This window comes from Sciurus carolinensis, chromosome 1 (genome assembly GCF_902686445.1).
Source record: "Sciurus carolinensis chromosome 1, mSciCar1.2, whole genome shotgun sequence".
Taxonomy (NCBI): Eukaryota; Metazoa; Chordata; class Mammalia; order Rodentia; family Sciuridae; genus Sciurus; species Sciurus carolinensis.
Window position 1 is genome coordinate 171,351,936 of NC_062213.1, and position 24,762 is coordinate 171,376,697.

Sequence of the window (24,762 nt, forward strand, 5' to 3'; positions counted from 1 at the left end):
CTGGGGATAGGGAGCTCAGAGTTTGAGTCAGATCCACCGGGGTCCCTGCCTTGGCCCTGCCTTGGCCCTGCCTTGGCCCAGCTCTTCTCAGCTGTGCAGCCTGGGGCTGGTTGCACACTCTAACCTGCCACAGGATGGGTGCAGAGCACTGGCCCTGCTGGGAGGCCAGCAGGATGGAATGTCATGCACCTGGCACAGCCTGGTGACCGGCACAGAGCAGGAGCTCAGCTACTGTGACCCCCTGTTTTCCCGCTACCCTCCCAGGAGTCTGGTTCTGTAGCCTGGCATGCATGTTATTTGGGCCCCTTTTTATTGCTGAAAGTAAATATATAAACCTTCTTCCTTTATCCTTTGAAAAATGCCTTTTCTTCTTCTCATGCATGTGACATGTATTTCCATTATAAATCCAATCTGTTTGCTCTAAGCTCTGTGAGTTCCCTGGGGACACTGCACCTCTATTATCTTAGTACTTCTTGTCCTGTTCTCAGGAAGAGACTGTCTGCAAAAATATTTATCTGCTTGACATATGCATGTTTTCCTGTCCACTCACCCTCCCACTCTTCCATTGTTATGCCCAACATGGCCACTCCCTGGGTCCCCCAGGCTCCTCAGTCATACTATTTTAGAGCTGGAGGGAACTAAGGGACCACCCAGTCCTGCCCCTTCTCACTACAATGATGGAACCAGACCTGGGCATGGAGGGCCTGCTCCATGGTCACGCTAGATGAGTGGCTCTCGATGGCGACTGCACATTGGTAGAATTTGCTCCTCCCCAGAACGTTAAGTCAGAAGCTTGTGGCATCAGTCACCAGGGGATGTTCTGGGAATCAGTAGTTTCAGAAAGCTCCCTGGTATTGTTAGGGTGGAGAACCAGAAAATGATTCTTGCCAGTACCTTGTCCTCACATACCTAGAGAAAAATGCCAGTACTCTCTATAGACAACTGTTTCCCAGAGGAGAAGGCCATCACAGGGGAGGTCCCCAAGGTGAGCAGCACCCTGTGCACCCTGCAAGCACCTGAAAGGGTGCTGTCAATGACGTATTTATTCTATAAGAGCAGACACTTATGTTGATGAACAGTGCCAGGCACTGTTCTAAGAACTTTACCAATACCAGCTTATCACTGTGACAGTCTGCCATGGCCCCCATTTTACAGATGGGGAGACTGGAATGCCCTGAGAGTGGCAGGGTCCCAGTTTTTCACAGTTCTGCTAACCTGCCTCTCTAGTTCTCAACTCATATTTGTGATCCTGGAGAGCACCTTCAGGCCCTGGGCCTGCCTGGTTGGCAGTATTGGTCAGAAAGTAGAAGGTGAGGCTAGAAGCTTCTGGAATCAGTGACATTGAAAGTGTCCTCTGTGGTGCCTCCACAGTTGGCTTACCTTTCTCACCTGACACCTGTCCAGCAACTAACCTAAGTCCCACAGCATCAAATCCAGGTCTTTCCATCTCTACCCCGTGCACCCCAGGTATAGTCCAAGGCAGAGGCACATAGAGTCCAGGTTTATCCTACGAGTTTCATCCTAGGAGCTTGTTCTGCTGCTCTATCAAAACACCCTCTGGAAACATGTTCTTCTAAATTAAGTTTTGATAATTTACTTTTTTCAAGAAAAACTGCATTTAATCCAGGTCGTGTAGCCATTAAGACAGTAAGGATATATAATATCCTAACTTGGGTTAACAGGGGTTTATTCTTTAGCTTCCTGCAAAAATATCAATGATGGAAGTGGTTGTGCAAGGTATCTGCTCTCAGTCTGTGCCCTACATGAGTAGAAGCTCCCCTCGCTCATGCAGTCCAGGCTGCCCTAAAGGCCTCGCTGTCCCAGTGCACTGCCGGCTGAGGGGATGTCGAAAACCTGTCTGGACACTAAAACTTCTTCCACCCAGAACCTGTCCATTCCAATGTTTGATTATCATCCAGAGCATCAACAGCTTTCCATGATCTTTGTTCAATTCAAGCCATGAGCCCAATGGTGATGCTGTGACTGAGCATTCAAGAAACAGAATGGAGAAGTTATTCTGGAACCAATCACATATTTCTGATCTAAGGTATAAAAATCAGTTCACTGTGAAACCTTGGTCAAGTCACTTTCCTTGTTGGACTCTTGGCTGTAAAATGGAAGATATTAATTGGAGCATACTCAGTTCTAATTGTCACCATTCTGTGATGCTGTGTGCTAGCAAGCAGCATTCTTAACTTTTCTGATCCTTATGGTGCTGGGAATATCCTCATGGAACCAAAAGTAATTGGTGGAGTCAAAGGGAACATTGGTATTAAGTGTAACTGATTGCTTATTAATCCATGTACAGTGGTTCATGTTTAAAACCCATTGCTGAGGACTGCTGTGTGCCAGGTGGCTACTTATGCAGAGTTCATGTCATGTGACATGGTCCTTTTGTCTCAGCTGCACTGATACAGCCAGTCTAAGGCAACTATTTTGATATGGGGACGTTTTGACACAGCTAAGACAACAAACCATTACACCTTCGACATTTTAAAAAACATTACCAAATAATGTGCCAAGGAGACATTTCAGGCCAGCTCCTTCTGTCCCAGAACGTCCCCACTCCCATCTCCCCTCTGGCGAGGGGCTGGGGAAGGGGAGAAAAGAAGAAGAAGAGGAGGGTGGGCTCTGGGTCAGGGATGGGGATGTGGGCGGCAGGGCAGTGAGGAGTTGGTGGGATGAAGGACAGCAGAGAGCAGACTGGTGGCGGGTGTGGGGTCTGTTTCACGCAGCACCTGGTAATTTTCAAAAGCAATTTTACATTTAAATGCAGCCATTTTAAAACTCTCACATCAAAACAACCATGTCAAAATGCCCTTCTCTGTCACAGACAAAGAAAATGAATACCAGAAAGAGATGAACAAGACAGGGCTCGTGCCCCCCAAAAGCTTAGAGTCACCGGAGGGGACAGGCGGGACCCAAGAGAAGCAAATTACTATTCTAGTGCTGGGCAATTGCTGTAATAGCATAAGGGGTGGGGACGAACGGAGCCGGGATGAGCCAAGCCAGCGAGAGGGTGTGTGGGCAAGGCTTCCTGGGGAGTGGGAGTGGGAAATGCGTGTTGAATGACTAATAATAGCAAACGCTAATTGAGGGGTTGACATGTGGCAAACAATCCTATTCCTGGCGTATTTTAGCTCATTTAGTCTTACACAATACCCCGTAAGATGAATATTAGCAGTACTTCCATTTTACCAATGGGAAGACTGAGGCGCCTGGAGGCGGAGTGACTGACCGGAGACCAAACAGGGAGTGACAGTGCCACAGTTAGAGGCAGGCACAGCCACATCTAAGGTCAGGCTATCTCCACCAGCCCTTCCTCCAGAACCCCTGCAGACACAGTGGCCTCTGTGAGTGAGCCACGTCCCTGGCCAGGGGGACATGGCACAGCTGTCATGTTCACTGCTCAGGCGCCTCTCACCGCTGACCAGGTGATGACCTTGGGAATGGGCTGACCCCAGCTGCCTCTCTGTTCCTATTCTTTGGTCCTCATCTCCCAGCACACATCCCTCGGGAACTATTGGCCTATTGGCTGAGCTCTACAGGCTCTGTCGTCAGCAGGTGCATACAGCAGGCACTGTTTTAGATCTGGGTCCTTAGTAGTTAAAAAGACAGTTTTTGCTGCTGTCTGGCCAGCAGGGCTAGTGTTCTTTGGGAGTCAGCTCTGAAGACCCAGGGTTCCTCCAGACAGAGGACAGAGCAGCTGGCAGGGTGAGAGGAGCAGGTGAGAGAAGAACGAGAGGCGAGGCGGGGGAGGTGGGCAGGTGGCAGCAGGCTGGAGAGGGGCCAGGGGTAGCTCCCAGCCTCGGGGGAAGCCACTGCAGGACGGGCACAGGCTGCCTGAGGGCCGATTGCAGGGGCAGGAGAGACAGAGTCCTGGGCTGCTATTGGGATTCCCACCAACACCCAGCAGCAGGGGTTGAGCAGGGACAGGACCAACAGAAACGCGTCCCCAGCGAGCACCAAAGCTGTGAAGTCGTCAGGATGTGGAGTCTGGTTATTATCTTTGCTCAGGCCTTCCTCATTCCTGACCCCTGCCCTCCCTGGCTGTTGCGTTCCATCTGTGGTCTGTTTAGCCACCTCACGGGTGAGGCGTGGGTGGGTTCATTTTCTCAGAGCCTGGAACAATTCAGCTTCCCTGACTCCTCTGAAGATGTTGTGTTGAGAGAAAAAAAAATTACACTTTAATAGAAATACTTTTCCTTCATTAAATGAAATCTCCAAAGCCCAGTAGCATTTTCGGTGCTTATATAAAGATGCCAGTGGGGATTTGAGATTGAAAGTAGTATTTTTATACAAGTCAATGAAGATCTCAATAGGAAAGAAAGAATGCTCTTCAAATCTAAATTCCTCCAGCATTGAGCAAGGCAGATCTTCAGCAGAGGCCACGATCATATTACTCCCAGCCCTACCAGGAACTTTCCCGAAGTACTTAGAATGCTTATGTAGAGGCTTGGGCAATTGTATCATTAGAGACTTTCCAGGGCTCCAAACCATTAAACTTGTATTTCTGTTTGTACCTTCACTCTGATGACTTTGTATAAAAAGTCAGGTATTTGTAGAATTTTGAGTCAGAAGCAGATGTGAGCACATGCCTACACTCAGGTCCACACAGAGTAACGTCCCTTTATTTGGTATAGCTGGGGAATTAACTATCTCCGTGCAGGTGTCAGAAGGAAGACTGGTCCCCAAAGATAGAAAGACCAGGTTCCAGTTCCAGCACTGAGCACTTGCTGCCTACACGACCTGGGCCCTGGGCTTGGCCTCACTCTACCATTCTCTCAGGGTGCTGGGAGATGTGGGTCACAGGGCGTGGGACTGCTGACATGTGGCACTGCTCAAAATCTGTTCCTTCTCAGCCACCACCCACCTGACTCTCCTATTCCAACCCATTAGGATCATCAGTTCATAGTAAGTGCTTTGGTTGGTTGTTGACAAACAAGCTCCCCGTCCCCTCAAATAGAGTGACTTAAAATGACTATTGTCTTATCTCGTGCAGTGAATCTGGAATCTGACCACCCATTTCTTTCTCCTGATGTCTGGGCCGTCAGCTCTCCTGACTCCAACGGCTTCTTTGACAGTTGGAAAAGCAGATAAATGAAGGCTAGGAAAGGGGTCTGCTGTTGGTGCACAGCAAGTTAAAAACAGATCTTTTCTATAAACACCCCCATGCTGACAGGCTCTGAGAAGTGAGAGAAAGCTGGAAGGCATTGAGTTGGTGAAACCCTCAGATGGCAAAGAAACCACTGGAGAGAATTTATGTGTCTTGACAATAGATTGCTTTGGCCTCTCCCGTGACATCAGACTTTAGAGTCTGGTGAATCTGGCCCTTCCCCACCTTTACCAGGACCAAGACAGGGATTCTCACCTCTTCTCTAGGTTCTAGATTCATACAGCTAGCTGCTGTGCCTAGCAACCAGCAGATGTCCAATAAATGGCATCTAGTAAAAGAAGGATTAGTTTCCTGCTCTGTCTCAGAGAGCCCAGCGCCTGCCCCATCCTCCCACTGTACCCAGTAAGCAGGAGAAGGCTCTTATTGCTTCTAACAGGCATGCTGAACTCACGCCTTTCACTGTGGAAAAATCCATTATGGAGAAGTCATTTGTCAAAGCCAACTGTTTAGCTGCTTTAATTTACATATTTATCAAGTTTGATTAGAAGGTATTGTCTTCGACTTCCATCCAGCTTTCACCTCTCCTGGCCTTCTTTTCCTGGGGAAACTGTTTTTCTTGTCCTTGTTGTAAAAGGGCACCCTGTAATTCAGTTTGCATTTGCTAATAAGCCTGCAGCTGAACCTGGCGAGGAATTCCTGGAGTCCGGGAGTGGCGGACTCCAGAGGCAGGGCGCGTGCTGGGGAAAGTCTGGGCACTTGATGCTAGATGATCCGCTAACCCAGCCAAAGGGCAGCAGCGAAGACTATCACGACTCCACAAGTCCTTGTTGAGCACCTCCGTGTGCCAGGCACTAGAAAGGTCAAGTGCGAAGAAGACAGGCAAAGGTGTGACTGTCCTGTCACTTAGAGTCTTGTGACCCCAAGCATGTATAGAATCAGGTGGCTGAACCAAGAGAGCTCTGTCTGTAAGACACCAATTTTGAACATTTATGAGACTGGGTTATCTTATCGAATTTTTATAAGATCCCTATGGGATAGACCCTGTTCTTGTCTTCATTTTGCAGATGAGGATGTGAAAGCTCCCAAGGCCCAGGTCATGTAAGTAGATGCAGGACGGACTTAGATTGAACTCTCCTGTCTGATTCTAGAGTGCCAGTTCATAACCAGAGCCAGGCTGGGCTTCTTCTCCAATGGTCTTTGAGTACCTGGATGGTAGGGACAGTCTGATTCCTCGCCATGTTCTCAGGGACCAGCTCAATGTTTGGTATTGGTCAGTGTTAGAAAATGTGTGCTGAATTTGTCAAAAAGAAAGACAGTCCATCACCCTCAGCCTCTTCATCTCTGAGGCCTCAGATCTGCCCTACCCTCCTCCACTACCTAAGCTAATGGCTGTCGGAGCACACACTATGTGCACTGCCCAGATCCCCCTTCAGGACCAGGTCAGGTTCCCAGGAGACTTGGTGGCTGACAGCTCACAGCTGAGTCTCTCCCTGGGATCAGCACTCAACCTTGACCGAGGTGACGCCCCTGCCACAACCAGTTTCCCTTAATGCAGGTCACACAGCCAACTCCCTGGTCTCCTGAAATGACTCTAGAGGGCCTTCCAGCCCAGCAGTCCTCATGGGATTGATTACAGTCACTGCTGAGTTCATCCTGATCCTGCTTAACTTGTACATCTCACAAGAATTCCCAAGATCAATCCCAGAGGACTCCTGCTTGGGAATCTCAGAGTCTCTGGGTCTCTTTCCTAGGGACCCTGTTTCACAAGGCATTCTGAACAGGTGACTCTGGATCTGACTTCCTGAAGATGCTTGTAGGATTCTGGTATGAAGACACACAGTGGAAGGGACAGCCTCTTGCCATCAGCCTGCCTACCTGTTGCCAGGTCTGGAGTGCCAGCCCTTCATTCACAGGGACAGCCTATCTGAAGAGAGAAGCTCCATGCTGCTCCTTTGACTGTCAAAGTGGGGTCTCCTCAGCTGGTCCAAGCCACCTGGATCTGAGGCCTACACTTATTTGGCTTCCTCTGCTTCTCTGACAGACATTCACTGGGCACTTTCCAGGTGACAGCTTGAGTGGATATTGCCCCTTGCACACAGTGCCATGAGCAGAGGTCACACAGATTCTAGAGCTGTGTGCCCTGTAATCCAGATCTGCCTGATCACTCTCTAGCTATGTGGTCTGGGGCAAGAGACTTGATCTCTCTGATTTTCTTCCCTTTACTCCAGTGAGGATGTACTTATCAGTGACCTTACAGATTTAGTCAATCTGATGGGCTGTGTGTGTCTCATGCAAGTCAGAGACCTGCTTTTTAAGACCAAAGAACAGTTTAAAAATGTCCTCAGGCCTTGGGAGACATTAATTTGTGAAGACATGTGAAGCATACCAGAAAAACTCCTATCTCCAAAGCCTGAAATTCCAAAACCAATGCTTTATTTCTAGTCAGGAGCAGGCTCTTTCCAGAGATCCTTCCTATCTTCTTCTTCCAGCTCATGGAGAGTAGAGCACTATCCCTAGCTGTGTGGCATAATGAATGGACTATGTAGAGATGGGATTTTAGGCCCTGGGAGATCTGAACCTAGCAGGAATGGAGTGGGAAGACTTCAGAGTCAGGACCTGAAAATAAACTTTGCCAACACCACTGTTTTCTCAAGATGGCCCAGAGGTTCAGCAGAGCAGGTGCTGAGCACTGGGCACAGCAGACCTGAGTTGAGGCTTCAGCCCTGCCTGAACAAGGCGGCAAATGATTTATGACCAGATGAGGGGTCCAGCAGCGAGTTCAGGGAGGGTGAAGACCTGTAGCCTGGAAGGAACTGGAGAGACTTTTGGAGCTGAATTAGGGCAAAGACAGCAAGTTTGGGAAGTGGAAGCTTTGCCTGGGATGGTAACAACAAGGCCTGTCAGAATGACAGAATATTCTCTGAGAGTGGTTCTCAACCAGGAGCTATTTTCTTTGCCTCCAAGGAGATACAGATATTTAGTGATGTCTGAAGATATCTTTGATTGTCATAACTGGGTGGGGTTATTAATATCTTGTGTGAAGAACTGAGGGGTGCTGCTAACACCCCACACCACACAGCTCAATACCCCACAACGGTTATCCAGCTCAAGACACCTGTAGTGCTAGAACTGAGGACCCTTATTCCTATAGCTTGTCACTAAAAAACAGTGCCTGATGTTATAGGTGAAGTTACATGGCAGGGACCGAGACTTTTCCACTTAGGTTTTATCTATTAAGTTACAGATTATTATTCTCAATTTACAAATGAGAAACTAAGGCTCAGAGTGGGTAAGTAATTTGCCTAAGGACTCACAACTCAGGGAAGTCAGTAGGCTCTCTGCGTTGATCCCCTCAGGGGACAGAAGAAACACAGGGACCGTGTCCTTCCCAGTCTAACTCTTCCCTCTTATTGGAGTCACCCTCCAGTCAGCATCACCAAGCTAGCCCTGAGTGCCTTGGATTGCATCAAGTCCCATGTCGGTCCAAACGCATCCACTGAGCCTCTGAGAAGGCTCTGTTGATGCTCCCTAGACCTACAGTTTCTCATAAAATTATATGCAAGAAACTCCGCGCCTCAACCATGTTCTTACTATGATTCACAGCCCTCCCCATTCCTTCTTTACTGCCAGTATCAACGGCACAAAGACACCCTCACATTACCTTGCGCATGACATGTTTTGCTGATGAAATCAGATAAAGCACCGCATTAGCACCCAGTTGCCCAAGGACAGGTCCCCAGTGAGTGTTAGTTTCTTCCTTTCTTCCTCAGAGGAGATGCAACCCCACTGAGTCTCAAAGACTGAGTGGGAGTGATGCAGACAGGCGAGATGGGGGCTGGCATTCTAGGCAGGGAGGGAAACATGTGCCCTGTGTGGAGGTGTGAGAAGATGTCGTGTCTGAGCAAATGCCAGGAGGTGGCTGAGGTTGGGGCCCGTGGAAGAGGCTGGAGAGAAGTGTGGCCACCAGCTGCCAGGGACGAGATCCAGGCTAAGGAGGCTGGGCTCACTCCGCCCATAACAGCTGTGGAAGAGTTTTAAGCATCTAAGGGGGACGTGGTGTGCCCTCATTTGCATTTTAGTAGGCCCACTTCTGTGTCCAGGTGGAGGAAGGACTGGTGAGGGAGAGCTGGCTCAGGGAGGCCGTGGTAGACTCTCTAGTCCTGAGTACCAAGCTATGTCAGGAGAGATGGGGAAACAAAACTTACAGTGAACTTCTGGGAGATTTTTTTGTCTAGTGCTCTTTGGAGACCCTTGACATCTGGTTTCTCTACAAGCCACTGGTAATTGACCAAGGGAGGGAGGCTCTATCTCCATCTGGGCACCAAGATTATGACTTTGGTCCTTATTTATGTTCAGCATCAATAGATAAGATGCAAAATCCTTAGCTTCTACATATTAACTAGGGGTTCTACGTGTCTCCAGGGAGATATTTATAAGTTATCTACTGCTATTTCACAGATTGCTCTAGAATTTAGCATCCTAGAAAAACCAAACATTTATCATCTCAGTGTCTTGGGTCAGGAATGTGGGAGCAAGTAGCTTGTGGTTCTGAGAGTCTCTCCTGAAGTTGCAGTTGGTTCTCAGCCAGGGTTGTAGTCATCTGGGACTGGAGGCTCACTCACTGGCTTTTGCAGACCTCAGCCTCTCTTGGCTGTTGTCTGGGTACTTCAGTTCTTCTCCAGAGGCTGCACAAGTATCTTCATGACATGGCAGCTGGCTTCCCCCAAACTGAGTGATTCAAGAGAGTGAGCACACCCACGACTACAGTCTGTGTATAGCCGATCTCAGGACTGTCATGTCATCACTTTCATAGTGTCCAGTTTGTTAGAAGCAAGTTTAAGCTCAGCCCACATTGAAGGGGAGGGAATTTAATCTCTAACTCTTGAAAGGAGATTAACAAATTGGTGAATGTAATCTTAAAACCACCACAGGAAGCCTATTTAATCTCCAAGAAATAATACAACACACTTGTTCAGAGCATAAATTTAAGAATCATAAAAATCTAAGTTTAATCCTAGCTCCCACATTTGTTACTTATGAAAGTTTAAGCAAGTCTTTTAATGTCTCTGGATCTCAATTTCCAAATCTATAAAAGAGGTCTAATAATAATAGTATAGGGAATAGTAAGATGTTTCATTGGGGTTACTGTGACATAAGATCATGCATGTAAAATGCCTGGCAGAGAGCAAGTATTCAATAAATATTACTTACTTCCTATCACAATGGAATGATATTATTGTCTCCTTCACACAAGATTGGGTAGTGTCAAAGTTGCAAGCACAGTTTCTGCCTGGGTTGGTACTCTGCCACATATCAGCTGGAAGAACAAGGACAAGTTAATTTCTCCTGGTCTTGACTTTCTATAAAATGAAAATAATAATCCCTGGCCACCTAACAGGTGTTCAATAAATATTTTCTGAACAAGGAAATAGTGGATGATAGAGCAGTATAATGACAAAGGGGTTCCTGTGTGTGTGTGTGTATGTGTGTGTGTGCGTGTGTGCATTCACACACATGGGTTAGAGGTGCTGGTGTAGATAGCACATTCAAATTCAAACACCTTCAGCTTTACTGGGCAGCTGGGCATGGCTGCCCCAGTTCCATCTGAGTGTGTCCTTGTACTCCTGAATGTGACAACCTCCGTGAGCTCTTGGGTTTTACCATCCCTCGTGGGTTGTCCTTGGTTGCATTGTTTGCTTTTTGTTCTACTATAGCTTTGTTGAAATGTACTTCCTTCTTCATCCCTGTGCCTCCACCAAGAATATGTTTAATTGGTTTTGCATGCAGCCTGGGGATTGTGTGACAGGAGAGGGTGGGGGTGGTCCCATGTCATACCACCCTGCTACATTACCTTAAATTGATTTTGCAAATGAAAGCTAAAAGCTAAGCAAAGGCGACCCATCCATTTTACCTAAAGATGATTATAATGCTCTTTTATGGCCTCCTAAATGACAAAGCAATTTGTTACCTGCCTGCATCAACATTTGCTTATATTAGCACCCGAGATGCTTGATTTTTATTAGCCCCACGTTATCATTTTATGAAGACACAGGGGCTCAGTAAAATTAGTGTGCAAATATAATGCCCATTTTGCATTTCCCTGTGGTCAGCAGAAATGCTGAATGCAATTGAGCTGATACTGGGTCAAGGGAGACATCCATAAAGTTAGCCTTCACGGAGGGCCTCGGCAGTGCCATTTATCATTTCTGGACTGCTGGGATAGATGGGGTCAGTGTTAGGTACTGTTTTTTTAAAGGGTTTTGTGGTGGGACTTTTTTATTATTATTTTTAAGTTAAAAAGCAATATAAATGCTAAGACAGTAGCTCAATTTCCATCAGCAATAAGGAATGAAACCAAACTCTCCTGTGTACATTGTAGATGGAAATGCAGAGGATGTGCAATCTTATAACATTGTTAGTGGATCAAGAAGGAGATAGGGTACAATAGGGATGCTGGATGGGAGTCAGGGATTGACTGCTGGCTATATGACCTTGGGCATGTCCCTTCCTTCTCTGAATCTCAGAGCGTCCTAACCTGTAAATGGAGTTAGCACTGTTTACCTCATAAGAGCATGAAGAAGATTAAATGAGATAATAAGTATCTAACTTTCTAAACCATGATCTATGTGATGCATTTTAATTTATTCATTCATTCTTCCATGTACAAATAGAGAAACATGTATCCCATTTGTTTACAATAAAAAAAATTATTCATCCAACAATCAGTTTCTAGCACCTACTCTGTGCAAAATCCTGGGAGAGACATTAGGGATACATCCATGGAAGTTATAGCTTCTCCCTTCTGGAGCTTATTCAGTCCTGGAAATGTTCAGATGCTCAATTCCTCTTTTAAGCCATAAACTTCTTTAGAATGGGTATGCCTCTGTCTCCCTCTTTGTTCTTTAATGTGCCCTGCAAAGTGATCAGCACAGGATGAGTTCTCATGCATTTTGTTTCCATTATATTTCTCACTGTCTTTCAGGGGTGGCAGTGACCCCCATCCCCTACTGGTCTCCTCAGTGGACCAAACAAATAGTAGGCCTTTAGAGCAATTTAAAGGAGTTAATATTATTTACTTTAGTCTCTGACATTTGTGCTTCTATGGGGATGATGGAGCAAATTAAAAATGATGTATCACCAGCATTTTAAAAAGAGAAATCCTGTTAATTATTTCTATACCTCTCCCTCTAAATCATCCTCTAACATAGATGGGGCCTTTAATTCAATTTTACTCAGTGTTCCCTCCTTAATCTCCTTCAAGTCACTGCTCTGCTCTGTGCCAGTTTTTTTTTTTTTTTTTTTTTTTTCTACCTATGCTGAGCACACTTCCCCTGCTCCTTCTTTTCTAGGCATGCCACTCTTGGCTGTTGTTTTTATCTAATAACATCTTTGCACAATAGCTGAACAGTATTACACAGGTAGCATTTGGTAGTGGCAGAAAGAGCTTGGATTCAGAGTTGGGGTCATATTTTCCTACTTTTCTACATGTCTAATAATTTTTATTAGACCCTGGATATTGTAAATTATATAATATTGAGTGTCTGGATTTTGTTGTGTTCCTTTAAAGAGAGTTAGGCTTTGTAGAACAAGGGATTAAGTTTCTTTTGTTTAGCTTGATTTTTTTTTAACTTAAAACTTTGTTAGAAGGTGTCTAGAGTTGTTTATCTCCACCACTAATCCACATTCTCATTCTCCCTGAATGACCAACTAGCATTTATGTTGTTGGAGGGAATTCAAATAATTCCTAGCTCTATGTGACCTGGGAAAACTGTGCAGTTCACAGCTCCCTGGTCATTTTTTTCATCACTTTAACAAAACATCTGAGATAAAGAACTCATAAGAAAGAAAAGTTTATTTTGGTTCATGGGATCACAGGTTTCAGTTTATGACACTTATGTTTGGGCCTGTGGCAGGACAGTATGTCATGGTGGGAGCCTGTGCACTTCATGGCAACTGGGAGGAAAGGCAGACAGGAAGGGGTTGGAGTCCCATTCCCCTAGTAACCTGATTTCTTCCACTAGGCCCTATCTCCTGAAGGTTCCATCACTTCCCAAATGTGTCATGGCTGGGGACCAAGCCTTCAGAACATGGGCCTTTGGAGAATGTTCAAAATTCACAGTAGAGAATGAAGATTTACCCTATGCATGCACATCACAGGATCTAACAAAGACTCAAGGAGACACCTTTACAGATATCTGGAACTCTTTTACTACAGTGCTCCCTCCTCTCTGGAATTCAGAGTTTCCCCACAACTGCCACCTGCTGAACTTGAACTTCAGTGGCACTTTCCTGCTCCGCTCAGTACACCATCCCTACTCTTTGGTCTGTGCTGGACCATCAGGCAGAATGCCAGGGCTATCATGCCTCATTTGTTTCCCTTCTCCCATGAATTATCTCACATTGACTTTTGTCCAATATTTAAAGGTAATTGTTTAGCATATTTTGTTTAATTTTCTGGTTATTTAAGGTGAAAGAGAAATCTCATCCCTGTTACTTCATCAAGACCAGACAACAACTTGGGTTCTAATCTCAGCTCCTACCACCACCTAGGAACAGGGTGACCTTGAAAAAGTATATTACTTCTCTGAGTCTCAGTATCTGTTTTTAAAAATAGTTGTCTCAATTTCATGTTGTTGTAAGGATTATAAATATGTATTCAATGTGTCTGTTGCAAAAGGGGCTAATCAAAAAGTAGCTGCTACTATTACTAACATGAATAGCATTTTTACACCATCATCTACTAGATGTTTGCTGACTATCATACATTGTATAGTTTTTTAAATCACAATATAAAGTAGATATTGTCATCTTAATTGATAGAACACCGAAACTCAGAAAAATATACAACACAATCTTTGACTCTGGGGCTCAACTTCACTCATATGGCTTCCTCAGATAATTGTAACTATTACATATTAACATAATATGCAAAGTTACATAAAAAGGAAATGTAGTCTTTTAATAGTGGGTAGCTAGAGACATAATTTACTTAGTCAGCAATAGCTGGGCCTTAATAGTTCTAACCCAATGACTTGAGAGATAGATGTAAAGCGTCTTACCCTTTCCTCATCTGCCTCCCTCCCACACACCAGTCCCTAGTCTCAGCTTTCCTTGCCCTCCTTAGAGACATTCTTCCATTTTATTTTACAGACAATCTCCGGGAAGGGGCAGAGAAGAAGGTGGTTTTCATCACAGGACGAGTCCACCCGGGGGAAACACCCTCTTCATTTGTGTGCCAAGGTGAGCTGAGACTCTCACGGTGTCCTACGCCTGCTTCCCACATCTAGATGGGGCACTATAATGATCTTTGGGACAGTTTAGTCACATGCAGAGTCATTATGGAAATTCACTTGTTGAAAAAGGTTGCTCTGAAACCTCTTGCTGAACCTTACTTGGCTTTGTTTTAATAAATGCTTATTGACCTGATGCACCCATGGATGAATCGATGAATGGATGGATGAATAAATGAATAGATAGAACTGAATGAAATTCTCTCATATGCCCTACGTGGAGGCTGAGCCAGACAGAGTCACCTAAATCCCCTAGCTCTTCTTGCCTCCAGCGGTTTGCAACAGCAAGAAGTCTAGCCCCAGCTCAGCGTGTATGTTGGTAGAAGGGCTATGAAATGGGAAGGTAAAGACAGAATTATCTCTTCACCCATTCATCCACCATTCACTTAACAAACAACTTCTGAAATACCCACCATGGGAAAGGAAGTATGCTTGCCATCACACAACCAAAGGTAAACAAGATATTCTGATCAAGTATTTTTCTTTACAATTGCATTTTAAATTTATTACTAAATATTTGATCCATTTAAAATATACATTTCATTAGTCAACTGTAGTCAACAATGAAAATCTACTACATAAATATGAACAATAACATAATAAATGCCAGGCACTCATCAGTTCAAGAAGCAGAGCATTGTCTATTCCTTTAAAGTCCTTTGTTCCCCTTCCTACTTTCCCCTCCCACAGATAACATCAACTCTAATTTTGTGTTCTTCATTTTTTTCTTTCTTGATAGTTTTACTATGTATGTAAATATTCCTAAACTGAACATGCATTTTTTAGTATTTTGTCTTTTTGAACTTTATCAAATGCTGTCATTCTGGATGCATTCAGACTTGTTTTCCAAAAACTCAGTATCCATGTAGGAGAGTTTAACTCTAGTTCACTCGCTTTTCACCACAGTATTGTATTCTGTGACTATCTGTAGTTTAACTTACTTATCTATTTTTCTGATAATGAATAATTAAATTGTTTTCAGTATTATTTTTTTTACAAATAATGCTGTTACATTATTATACATGATACCTTATACACATGGTGCAAATTCTTTTCTAAGGTGTATAATATGGGAATGTAATTTCTGGGTCATGAAGTACGTGCATCTTTAGCCTTACTAGATATTTCCAAATTTCTCTTCAAAATGTATGTGTTAGTCAGCTCTCACCACTGCAAAGAAAAGACCTGATAAGAACAACTTAGAGGAGGAAAAGTTTATTTTGGCTCAGGGTTTCAGAGGTTTCAGTCCATGGTCAGCAGACTACATTTCTCTGGGCCTAAAATGAGGCAGAACATCATGGAAGAAGGGCATAGAAGAGGAAAGCTGCTCAGAAAGCTGTTCAGCTTATTGTGATGAGGAGTCAGAGAAAGAGAGAAAGGGAGGGAAAGAGAGAGAGAGAGAGAGAGAGAGAGAGAGAGAGAGAGAAAGAGGAGGAGAGCCAGGGATAAGATATAGTCCCCAAGGCATATCCGTAGTGGCCTACTTCCTTCAGCCATGCCCCTCCTACCTGCAGCCACCACCCCAGTAGTGCAAATTATTAATCCATCAAATGGATTAATAGCTCTCCTAATCTAATCTTTTCACCTCTGAACATTGCCACATTGCCAAACACATGAGTTTGGGAGAGCATTCCAGATCCAAACCATAACAACTTGCAACTTTATACTGCCACCAGCAAAGTACAAGTCCCTACCATCCCACATTCTTGCTGAAACTTTCTCACACTCTCTAGTGTGATTACATGTAAAAATATATATTATACATGTGCCAAGTGCTAGTCAGCACTTTACATATTTTAAGTAATTAATCAATTTTTAATAATTAAATCTATTTTGATTATGGTAATTCATGATACTTTTACACATGAGAAAACAAGTTCATAGGATTTATTTATCTCCCTTCAACCTCAAAATGACCATGAAGGAATGTTTAAAAGCCTACAAAGTTAGATAACTTGAGGGAGACAGCATGATGCCGTGGAAGCATCTGGAGATTTGGGATCATACAATCCTGAGGTCAAATACCCGCTGTGCCACCTCCTAGTGATGTGACTTCAGTTTCCTTAAATGTAAAATCAAGATAGCAGTGCTCTCTAGGAAGGCTGTTAGGAGGCTGGCATGAGATGAATGTAAACACAACACCCAGTCCTGTGCCTGGCTCACAGCAGGCACTCGACAGATGCCACCTCCTTCCCCAGGGGAATCTGAGAAGATGAGGCAGGTAATCTGCTTTGCAAACTATCAAGCTTTATGCAAATAAATATGAGTTTTATTTTCCCAGTTCATATTCTAACAGTGCCATGATTAGGCATGATTGCCTCCCTCTCTTTTTCAGCTGAGGGAACTGTGTTTCAGGAAAAGGAAGTGACTTGCCCACAGCCCAGCAGCTTGTCGGGCCCGTGGCTGGGCTCCCATCCCTACAGCTGACTCCTTAGCTTTCTCACTGCTGCCTTTTTCCATCCCAGTACTGTCCTTGCAATAACCTTTCCCAGGTTCCTCCTGGGTTCACCTACCCCTTTACCTGCAACCATCTGTCAGTTACTAAACTTGGCAGCGGGTACATTCCCCCAGCTGATTGGATATAACTGCTTTGTCCTTGTTTGAAAAAAAAAAAAAAAAGACATCGACCTCATCATCGATACCTTCATCCATGGGAGCCCAAATCCCTGTGCTCACCTCTTCTGTGGGTGGTAGACAGAAGGCAAGGTCACAATCCCATTTCACAGATGAGGACAGGGGTATAGAGAAATTGAGTGCATCTCAGGTGCTCTCTGATAATTCTGTTTCCTGAAAATCTATCTTTGTTCCTGAGTTGATACATTCAGTCCTGTAGGCTTTTAAATAAGTGTTAACTCTTTGTCAGAAACTTTCAGTGCCTGCCAACTACCTTCTCAAAGTAAATTCCAGACTCCTTAGTGTGGCATTCAGAGTCCAGCATGGTCTGGCTCTTGCCAGCTTCTCTGGCTTCAGCCTCATCATCCCTCAGCACCACACAGTCAGCCCCATTACAGAGTTACCCCTGAATGGGAAGTCTTCTCTCCATCACAAGCATTTGCACGGGCTGTCCCTCTGCCCAGAAGGACCTGTGCCACTCCTTGCCATGGGGCAAGTACTGCCCATTTCCCAAGGCTTTCCAAGTACCCCCGCTGTGGGCCTCCCCAGCCCACTTCCTCTGGCTCCCTGCCTTCATTGTGGATCTAAAGATGACCATTATCAATAAAGATCTTTACTGCCCTGATTTGCTACATAATTGATTTCCACTTGTTTTCTCTCATTAAACCGTGAGCTATTTTAGGTCTAGGGACTGGCTCTCTAGCTGTCACTTTCTACATCTGTAAAATGGGATTGTCTTGTTCATCTTATGGGGCTGGTGTGAGGAACAAAGGCTGCATTGGCTCTGGGTTGCTCAAACTAAGTTCACATAGCCAGTAAACTGAAGAGGGGTTTTGAACCTGACCTGGCCAGCTCCCCATCTGGGCCTGCTCCCTTGTTCCACTCGGGGTTGGAAAATGCTGGAAGGTCAAGGTTTAGACCTGGAAGATCACAGAGTTCTGATGACTGTATAACAAATGATGTACATTTTACAGAGGGGCTGTAGAGGCTGAGGGAGTGAGATGGCTTACCCCAGGTCATCATTACAGCTCATTCAGACAGTGGCTCTGGAATCCATCTCCCCTGTCTGCCTCTGTATTTGTCCCTGAAACACACAATTCGTCTTTCCTCAGGGAGCCTAAGACAGGCATCATTACCCCACTTTTCTGCCTACATTGTGTCTTTCAGTCACTGGGGGGACAGCCCAGCTGGAGGTTTCCTCCACAGTCAGAGCCCTCAGTGTGGCCCCCACCCCAGCCCACCTGGTTCTGGGGATGGCAGGTGGGTCTGAGGCCTGGGGATGAGGATTGAGGTAGCTCTGGTTCTCTTAGCTCTTCCCCATTAACTGGCTCAGTGACCTTGAGCAGGAAGCAGGCATGTGAGGCCTGTTGGTCCCCATCTGGCTGGGACCACAATTCTCATTGCCGAGCTGCTGATACACCTGCTGCTGGGACTAGAGTGAAGTCATGTTGTCACAGAGCTCTGGAAGGGATGGCATTAAGGGTGGCCGAGGCTGCATTTCCTTAAGACTCTGTTTGGTGGTGCAACTGCTGAGTGTAGGTCACCCCTCTGCCTCCCCAAACCTCACTCATGTCCTCTATAAGGACAAGCTATCCTCATTCTCTAGTGGCAGCATGAGAGGTCAAAGGAGTTCCTGAGTTGCCCAGTGGCAGGGCACATGAGGTCACTCGGAGACTAGACTTCCTGGGACTGATCCCCAAGCCTCCACTTATCATAGTGTGACCTTGGGGAAGGAACAGAACCTCTCTGTCCTGTTCCCTTATCTTCAGAGGAAAATAAAAAGACTCCTGTCTCATAGAGTTGTTATAAGAATAAAGGAATTAATGTTCACAAAACATTTAGGACAGTGGCTGGACTACAGTAAGCACTAAATGTCAGCAGCAGCAGGAAGAAGTGGCACTAATGGGGCACTTTGCAGGTGCCAGCTTCTCTGGGAGGAACTTCATACTTGGTTCCTCCAACCCTCACTGTGAACACAACCCTGGTGAGTGACTCGGGGATTCTCTGCTCTACTCTGTTCCTGCTGTCCCTGGGACAGCCTCTCCCCCGACCCTCCTCACTCGGAGGCTCTTCTTGCAGGTTAAAAGCTTGGCCAGAACTGGGCTCAAACCTCAGTGTCTTGACTCCTGGCTGAGCAATTGCTCCCTTGCTGAAGCTTACTGGAGTTGTTGGGAAACCTCTCATTGAAAGTTTCCATCCGCAGAGCATTTTGTCCTCTTCAGACCCTTACCATGGAACTAATGAGACCAACATTTATGAAATGCTGCTGAGGGCAAAGCATGTGTTGCTCTGGAGAGTGTCGGGGCAGTGGGGGTAGCTGAGGTTTTAGGGCAGGACAGGCCTGAGTTGAGTCCTACCACGTCCACCTGCCAGCTGGGGCACTTTCAGCTAATCTTGGACTCACATAGCCTCTTTTTCCTCACCTGAAGATCAGAGCAGCACCATCTTGCTCAAGCAGCTTGTGTGGGGTGAGATGAGTCAGTGCCGGGGCCGTGCCAGGCACGCATGGGCTCCAAGTGGTGCTGACGCTCTTCCCCTCTCTGTGCTTCGACACTAATCCCACCAGTCCCCAGGCAGCTCCAGAAAAGCCAAGGAATTCTGAATGTCACCTCGTAAGTTAGTGCTGAAGTGGGGACTATATCCAGGTACCTGCCTCACAACCGGAGCCCTGAGTTTCTGTCCAAGGCACCCACCAGGGCCTAGAGTCCATGTGGAGAAGAAAAGCTGGCCTCTCTTAGGGCATTCACTCCTCAGGGTCACTGTGTGAGGGTAAGAGGAGGAGAGAGGAGAGGGAATATACATCGCTCACTTACACACAAGCACACACAAAAGTACACACCGTGCTCTCGCAACCACAGGTGACATCAGCCATCAGGGACCAAGTACCTCCTGACCATCAGTGAAATGGTGACCTTTACCCCTCCCCCATTCTGCTTTCCTTCCACCTCTATTTCTTATCTATTCCTCCTCTCTCGCTCTTTCTCTCATTGGCTGAAACAGCCACACAGGATAAGTGTGAAGCTTGATCCCTGGAGGGGTATGATGGGGCCTTTCATTCTCCTAGGCTTGTGTTTCTTCATCTGTGAGGCGAGCAGAGCTGGGGAGGAGGGTGAAGACTTACACTCTGTGAACCTCAGGCTTTTCAGGACCAGATTCCATAATTTGAGGCCACTGGGCTTGGCAGAGGGCTTCAGGGGCCTGCACTAGTCAGGGGAGAGCCTAGGGAGGCTGCTGTTCTGCAAATCATACTGTGGGCCCTGCAGAGACCTCGGCCATCTTGCTTCAAGCCTGGGCTCTTCCCACCCTAGTGTGCTGCCTCTAAGCTGAGAATGGAAACAATGAATCTTGCACAGAACTCTCTAGAGGGAAAATCGTGCAGGCGTATGCAAATCACTCTGCAAATCACATGGAAATAGTCTCCTGGTTATTCCCATCTTACCTTAATGGAATGAGCACTGCTTTGAGCCAGCCCAACTGGGTCTGAAACCCTCTAGACCCCTATTAGGCACTTAGCTAATGATATCACACCATGACTTTGTTTCTCTGCCTGTAAAACAGAGCCAATTGCATTGCAAGTCAATCCAACTAATGCATATGCATAGTCATTATGGGTCTAACTTTATTCATCCATTTCACACGTATCTATTGAGCACTTGCCCTATGGCAGACACTGAACTAGGCACTAAGAATACGGCAGCAAAGACAGTAGACCTGTCCCTACTATCCTGTAGCTCATGGACATGAACAAGAGATGCAAGGCTCAATCCCCCAAACAGGAAATGTGACTTTTCTTTTTCTGAACTCAGTTTCCATTTTGAGGCCCCATTCTGCCAGGGGGTCAGTCATTTACCCCAACTTTCTATGATTTTGGCAGAGTTTTAATCCTCTTGATGGTAGTACCTTCACCTGCTATATTCGCATGGTTTTCTGGGTCTTGGTCATGTACCCAGCAGATCACCACCATGACAGACCCTGGTTCTGACTGCAAGCTTGTTTACATTTACCTGCTCTCTCTGCTATGTCTTCCCCTACCTCCACCTCTGTGCTGTCTTTACCCTGTCCTCCATTATTCCTTCCTTTTAAGCAACCTGAAGTAGGGGAATGTTCTCCAGAGCCCAGATCTGATTCTGCACCTTCCTGACTTCAAACCTTGCAATCGCTCTTCAAAGCTTTTTGTGTGTTTTTAGTTGAACTCCTGTTCACTTCTCTTCCTCCCTTACACTTCTTCTCCCTTCAAGCAAACTGAGAGTAAGAGCAGCGATTAAAACAACACATCTGCACACTTACTATGCATATGTCAATCCTCACAGTGATTCTTATCCTCTCCCTTTTACTTGGTAAGGAACCTGAGGAACTCAGAAAGTAAGGCCACACAGAGAATAAAAGACTCCTAAGACAGGAGTCAAACCCTGGAGAGTTCAGTTTCAGAGTCTGCCCTTTAAACCATGCAGCTAGGCCCCTGGAATTGAAAAGTTGTCTGTTACCAAATAGGTTGTCTTCTTTCTCACCACCACTAAGTCTGGCTGTAAGAATTTCCCTGCCCAGATTGTCTTCCTAACGCATTTCCATGTGGCTCACTCTACTCTTCCTTTAAATCTGTTCTCCAGGAGCCCTTCTTGACCCCCAAGCTGGGTGGGACTTTCCTTATTCTCACAGTTCTGTGCTGTTCCCATCAAGGCCTGGTCCAGTAGGTGGGGAGCTGCCTTCTCCCTGTGCACCTTCAATGGCAGGAGCATCTTATTCACCTTAGGATGTCCAGTATTTGCCCTGCCTGGCAGTGTTTGTAGAATGAGTGATTATCAGTTCAACTAATCTCACACTTGGTCAAGGTTGAATGAGTTCCTGAGAATGATCCATCAATAGGTATTATTAAGCACCTCCTGTGTGCCAGCCCTGAACCAAGCACTCTGGGAGAAATAACAATGGTGCAGTTCATCCTGGCCAGCTGTAGATTGGCTCCAGGCAAGGATCTCTGCCACTGAGCTTCGATTACAGACCTTTTATCACTTTCCCCTCTTCTCCCAGCCTTCCTACTGTCCTGCTATCTTCCATGTTCCTGATTAAATCTTCTCAAAGGAAAGGACATGGTAAACTTGTTCACAGACAAAACAAAACTCATATCAAGGGGTCTAATGGAGTCTCCCAGCAGCAGGAGATTGTTCTCACTCACTTTACAGGAGGAGGCTTCCTCTCTTTTGGGGGAGGTATACAATAGATGGGATCATAGAATGTCAGTGTGGGATGCATCCTTAGGAATTATTTAGTTCTTTTTCTTAATTTTAAAGAGAATAGTTCAGAGACTTTCTACCAATCACCCAGCAACTTAGTGCAAACTAGAGTCCAGGTCCTCTTCTCGTTTGCTGGCATCTCCAACTCAGAGTCCTCATCCCCCATTTGCATAGTTAGTAAACTCCACAGACCAGGATGCCTGCTTCCACTGCCTCCCCGCCTCTGCTCTGAGAGGACTGTAGCACAAGGCATTCTTCAGGTGCTGGCAGGCAGCTGAGGCACGGGAGCTCTCTCCCAGGCACACAGCAAACTTCCAGAAGAGGTATCAGCAGCCTTCTGTTCAGAAAACTGGTTTCAGCGACTGTTCTAGCTAATAAACAGTTAACATTTGAATATGAGAACCCAAGTCTTTCTGCTTCCTGGGTCCCTCGGCTTCCTTGGTCCCCGCAATGCTTTTGATCCACAGCCAGGGTGGGCATTTTCTCTCCACTCTAACTTTCTCCTACATTCCTCTTCAAATTCCTTTCTCTTTACACCCTCCTCTAAAACCAAAAAAAAAAAAAAAAAAAAAAAAAAATTAAATTAAATCAAAAAATAAAAGGATCTTCTGATCAGTGGGAATGATTCCTGTTAAACTGTGTCTGACCCAAGCCATAGCTGAATCTAAAACCTGCCCTCTCCTTGCCCCATGTCCACCTGGGAGAGGAAGTTCTGGGCGGCTGCAGTCTCTGGTCTGGCTTTGTTTTCTCTCGTTCTTTTATTAGCTGCCTAATTGGCAGCTCAATTAATCTGCTCATCTGTGAAGGAGGATGGATCACAACGAGCCACTCCATTTCCAGAAGCCCATTCTCTGAGGCAGTGCTGCCAGGTCCTGAGTGCAGGCTGGCTTCTTGATGGAGCGCTGCCCTGGGAGCCGGGGTCAATTAGTGGACAGATTAAGCAATTATTAGCCCCTAACAAGGGTGCCTGGCATCATTACCCTGCCTGTTTACTGGCAAACTGTAACTTTAATATGAGGACCAACAAATAAATCAGGGCATCTGGTCCACTGCCGCGTCGGCAGAGAAGTAAATGAACCGGCCCTCGGCTGCTGCGGGATGCTGGGCCTGGCAGAATGAAAAGTCTGAGATGTCCCTCACTGGTCACAGCAGCTTTGGAATGTGCTCTGGAGCAATTTATCATTCCAAGAGCTAAGTGCCTGCCACTGGGCCCTTGGATTATTCTTAGTTACCCTGCTGCCTTTCTCTTGCCTGTCAAACCTACCTTTCAGGGCCCAGTTCAAAGGCTCCCTTTTCCCCCTGGGCTTTCCTGCACTCTCCGGCAGGAAATGGGAACCCCTCTGCTTTTGGAGAGGGCTTTTCACTCTCCCATCACTCTGGCATTACACTAATTTCATGGGAGGCCAGAGTAACATTTTGTCCATTTTTCACATCTCAAGTTTCAGGAAACGAGATGAGGGGAGGGCAAGAGCTCAGAGCCATTGATCCTCTCGCACCTTCTCCTGTACATAGAGGGAGGCCATCTCCAGAAGGAAAGGAGCAACAGATCAGACTCACACTTTAGGAGGCCCCTCTGGTCGTAGCAGTGAGGACGCTTTCCAGAGGGTATTGCTGTTGTTCAGGCCTCCAAGGCACAGCTCCAACGCCATCTTTTCTTGAAGCCCTGCTTGTTTTCTGAGGCAGGAAATGCTCTTTCTCCATCCCATCCCTGGGCTTCAGTGTTACATCTGGAGCTACGTATCTCTTGGAAACAGAGATATATTTGTAAAATTCACTGGATAGCATCTAGTCCAAAACCACAGCTCCATAGTAGCTGATAACAACAAAGGCCCAAGAAAAATGTACTCCCTCCTTCTTGAAGAACTTTGAGGTTAACCCAGACACTTCTTTTTCCCTAGGGATCATCGACTTCCTTGTAAGCCAGCACCCTATTGCCCGTGTCCTACGAGAACACCTGGTCTTCAAGATTGCACCAATGCTCAACCCTGACGGGGTCTACCTGGGCAATTACAGGTGAGAGGATGGGGAGGATGCCTGGAAGCAGGTAGTCTCAGGATGGGGTATGGCAGCAAGAGAAAGTAGAGGGCGCACCTTTGAGAAAGAATTTTCAAACTACCCATGAGTTAGTTACTTAGAGGAAGTTTCACCTTGGTTATTGGGAATGTAGCTAAATGAGCCTAGGGTATTTCACACAGTCATCTGAGGTCACTTGTTGGGTCTTTCTGAACAGCTCACTAGGTCAGGCATCAGGAGAATTAGGATGGGTTTTAACACCTACTTCCTGTGTAACCTCTGGGGACTCACTTTCCCTCTCTGATGCTGAGTTTCTATTGCATCATGGAGACAATAATCACCCAGCAGGACATGAAAAGAAACGGTCAGGAGGAATGTGCCTTGCAGAGCCTCATGTGGTGGTTGTAGTGATCACTGCGTCATTGCTATGCTTCTACTTGGAGATCATTAATGCGGGAGAATGTCTTCCCAGATCACGTGAGCAGCATTTCCCTCTGACTTG

At 46.0% G+C, this 24,762-nt stretch overlaps 1 protein-coding gene across 1 annotated transcript in view; it reads left to right on the forward strand.

Moving 5' to 3' along the window:
* LOC124985227 (BEN domain-containing protein 5) overlaps positions 1–24,762 on the forward strand; it is a 1,510,890-nt gene that overhangs the window by 1,369,992 nt on the left and 116,136 nt on the right. Inside the window, exons 7-8 of the mRNA XM_047553797.1 lie at positions 14,267–14,356; positions 24,146–24,260. Coding sequence (XP_047409753.1) covers positions 14,267–14,356; positions 24,146–24,260 — 205 coding nt within the window. The remainder of the gene's footprint in view (positions 1–14,266; positions 14,357–24,145; positions 24,261–24,762) is intronic.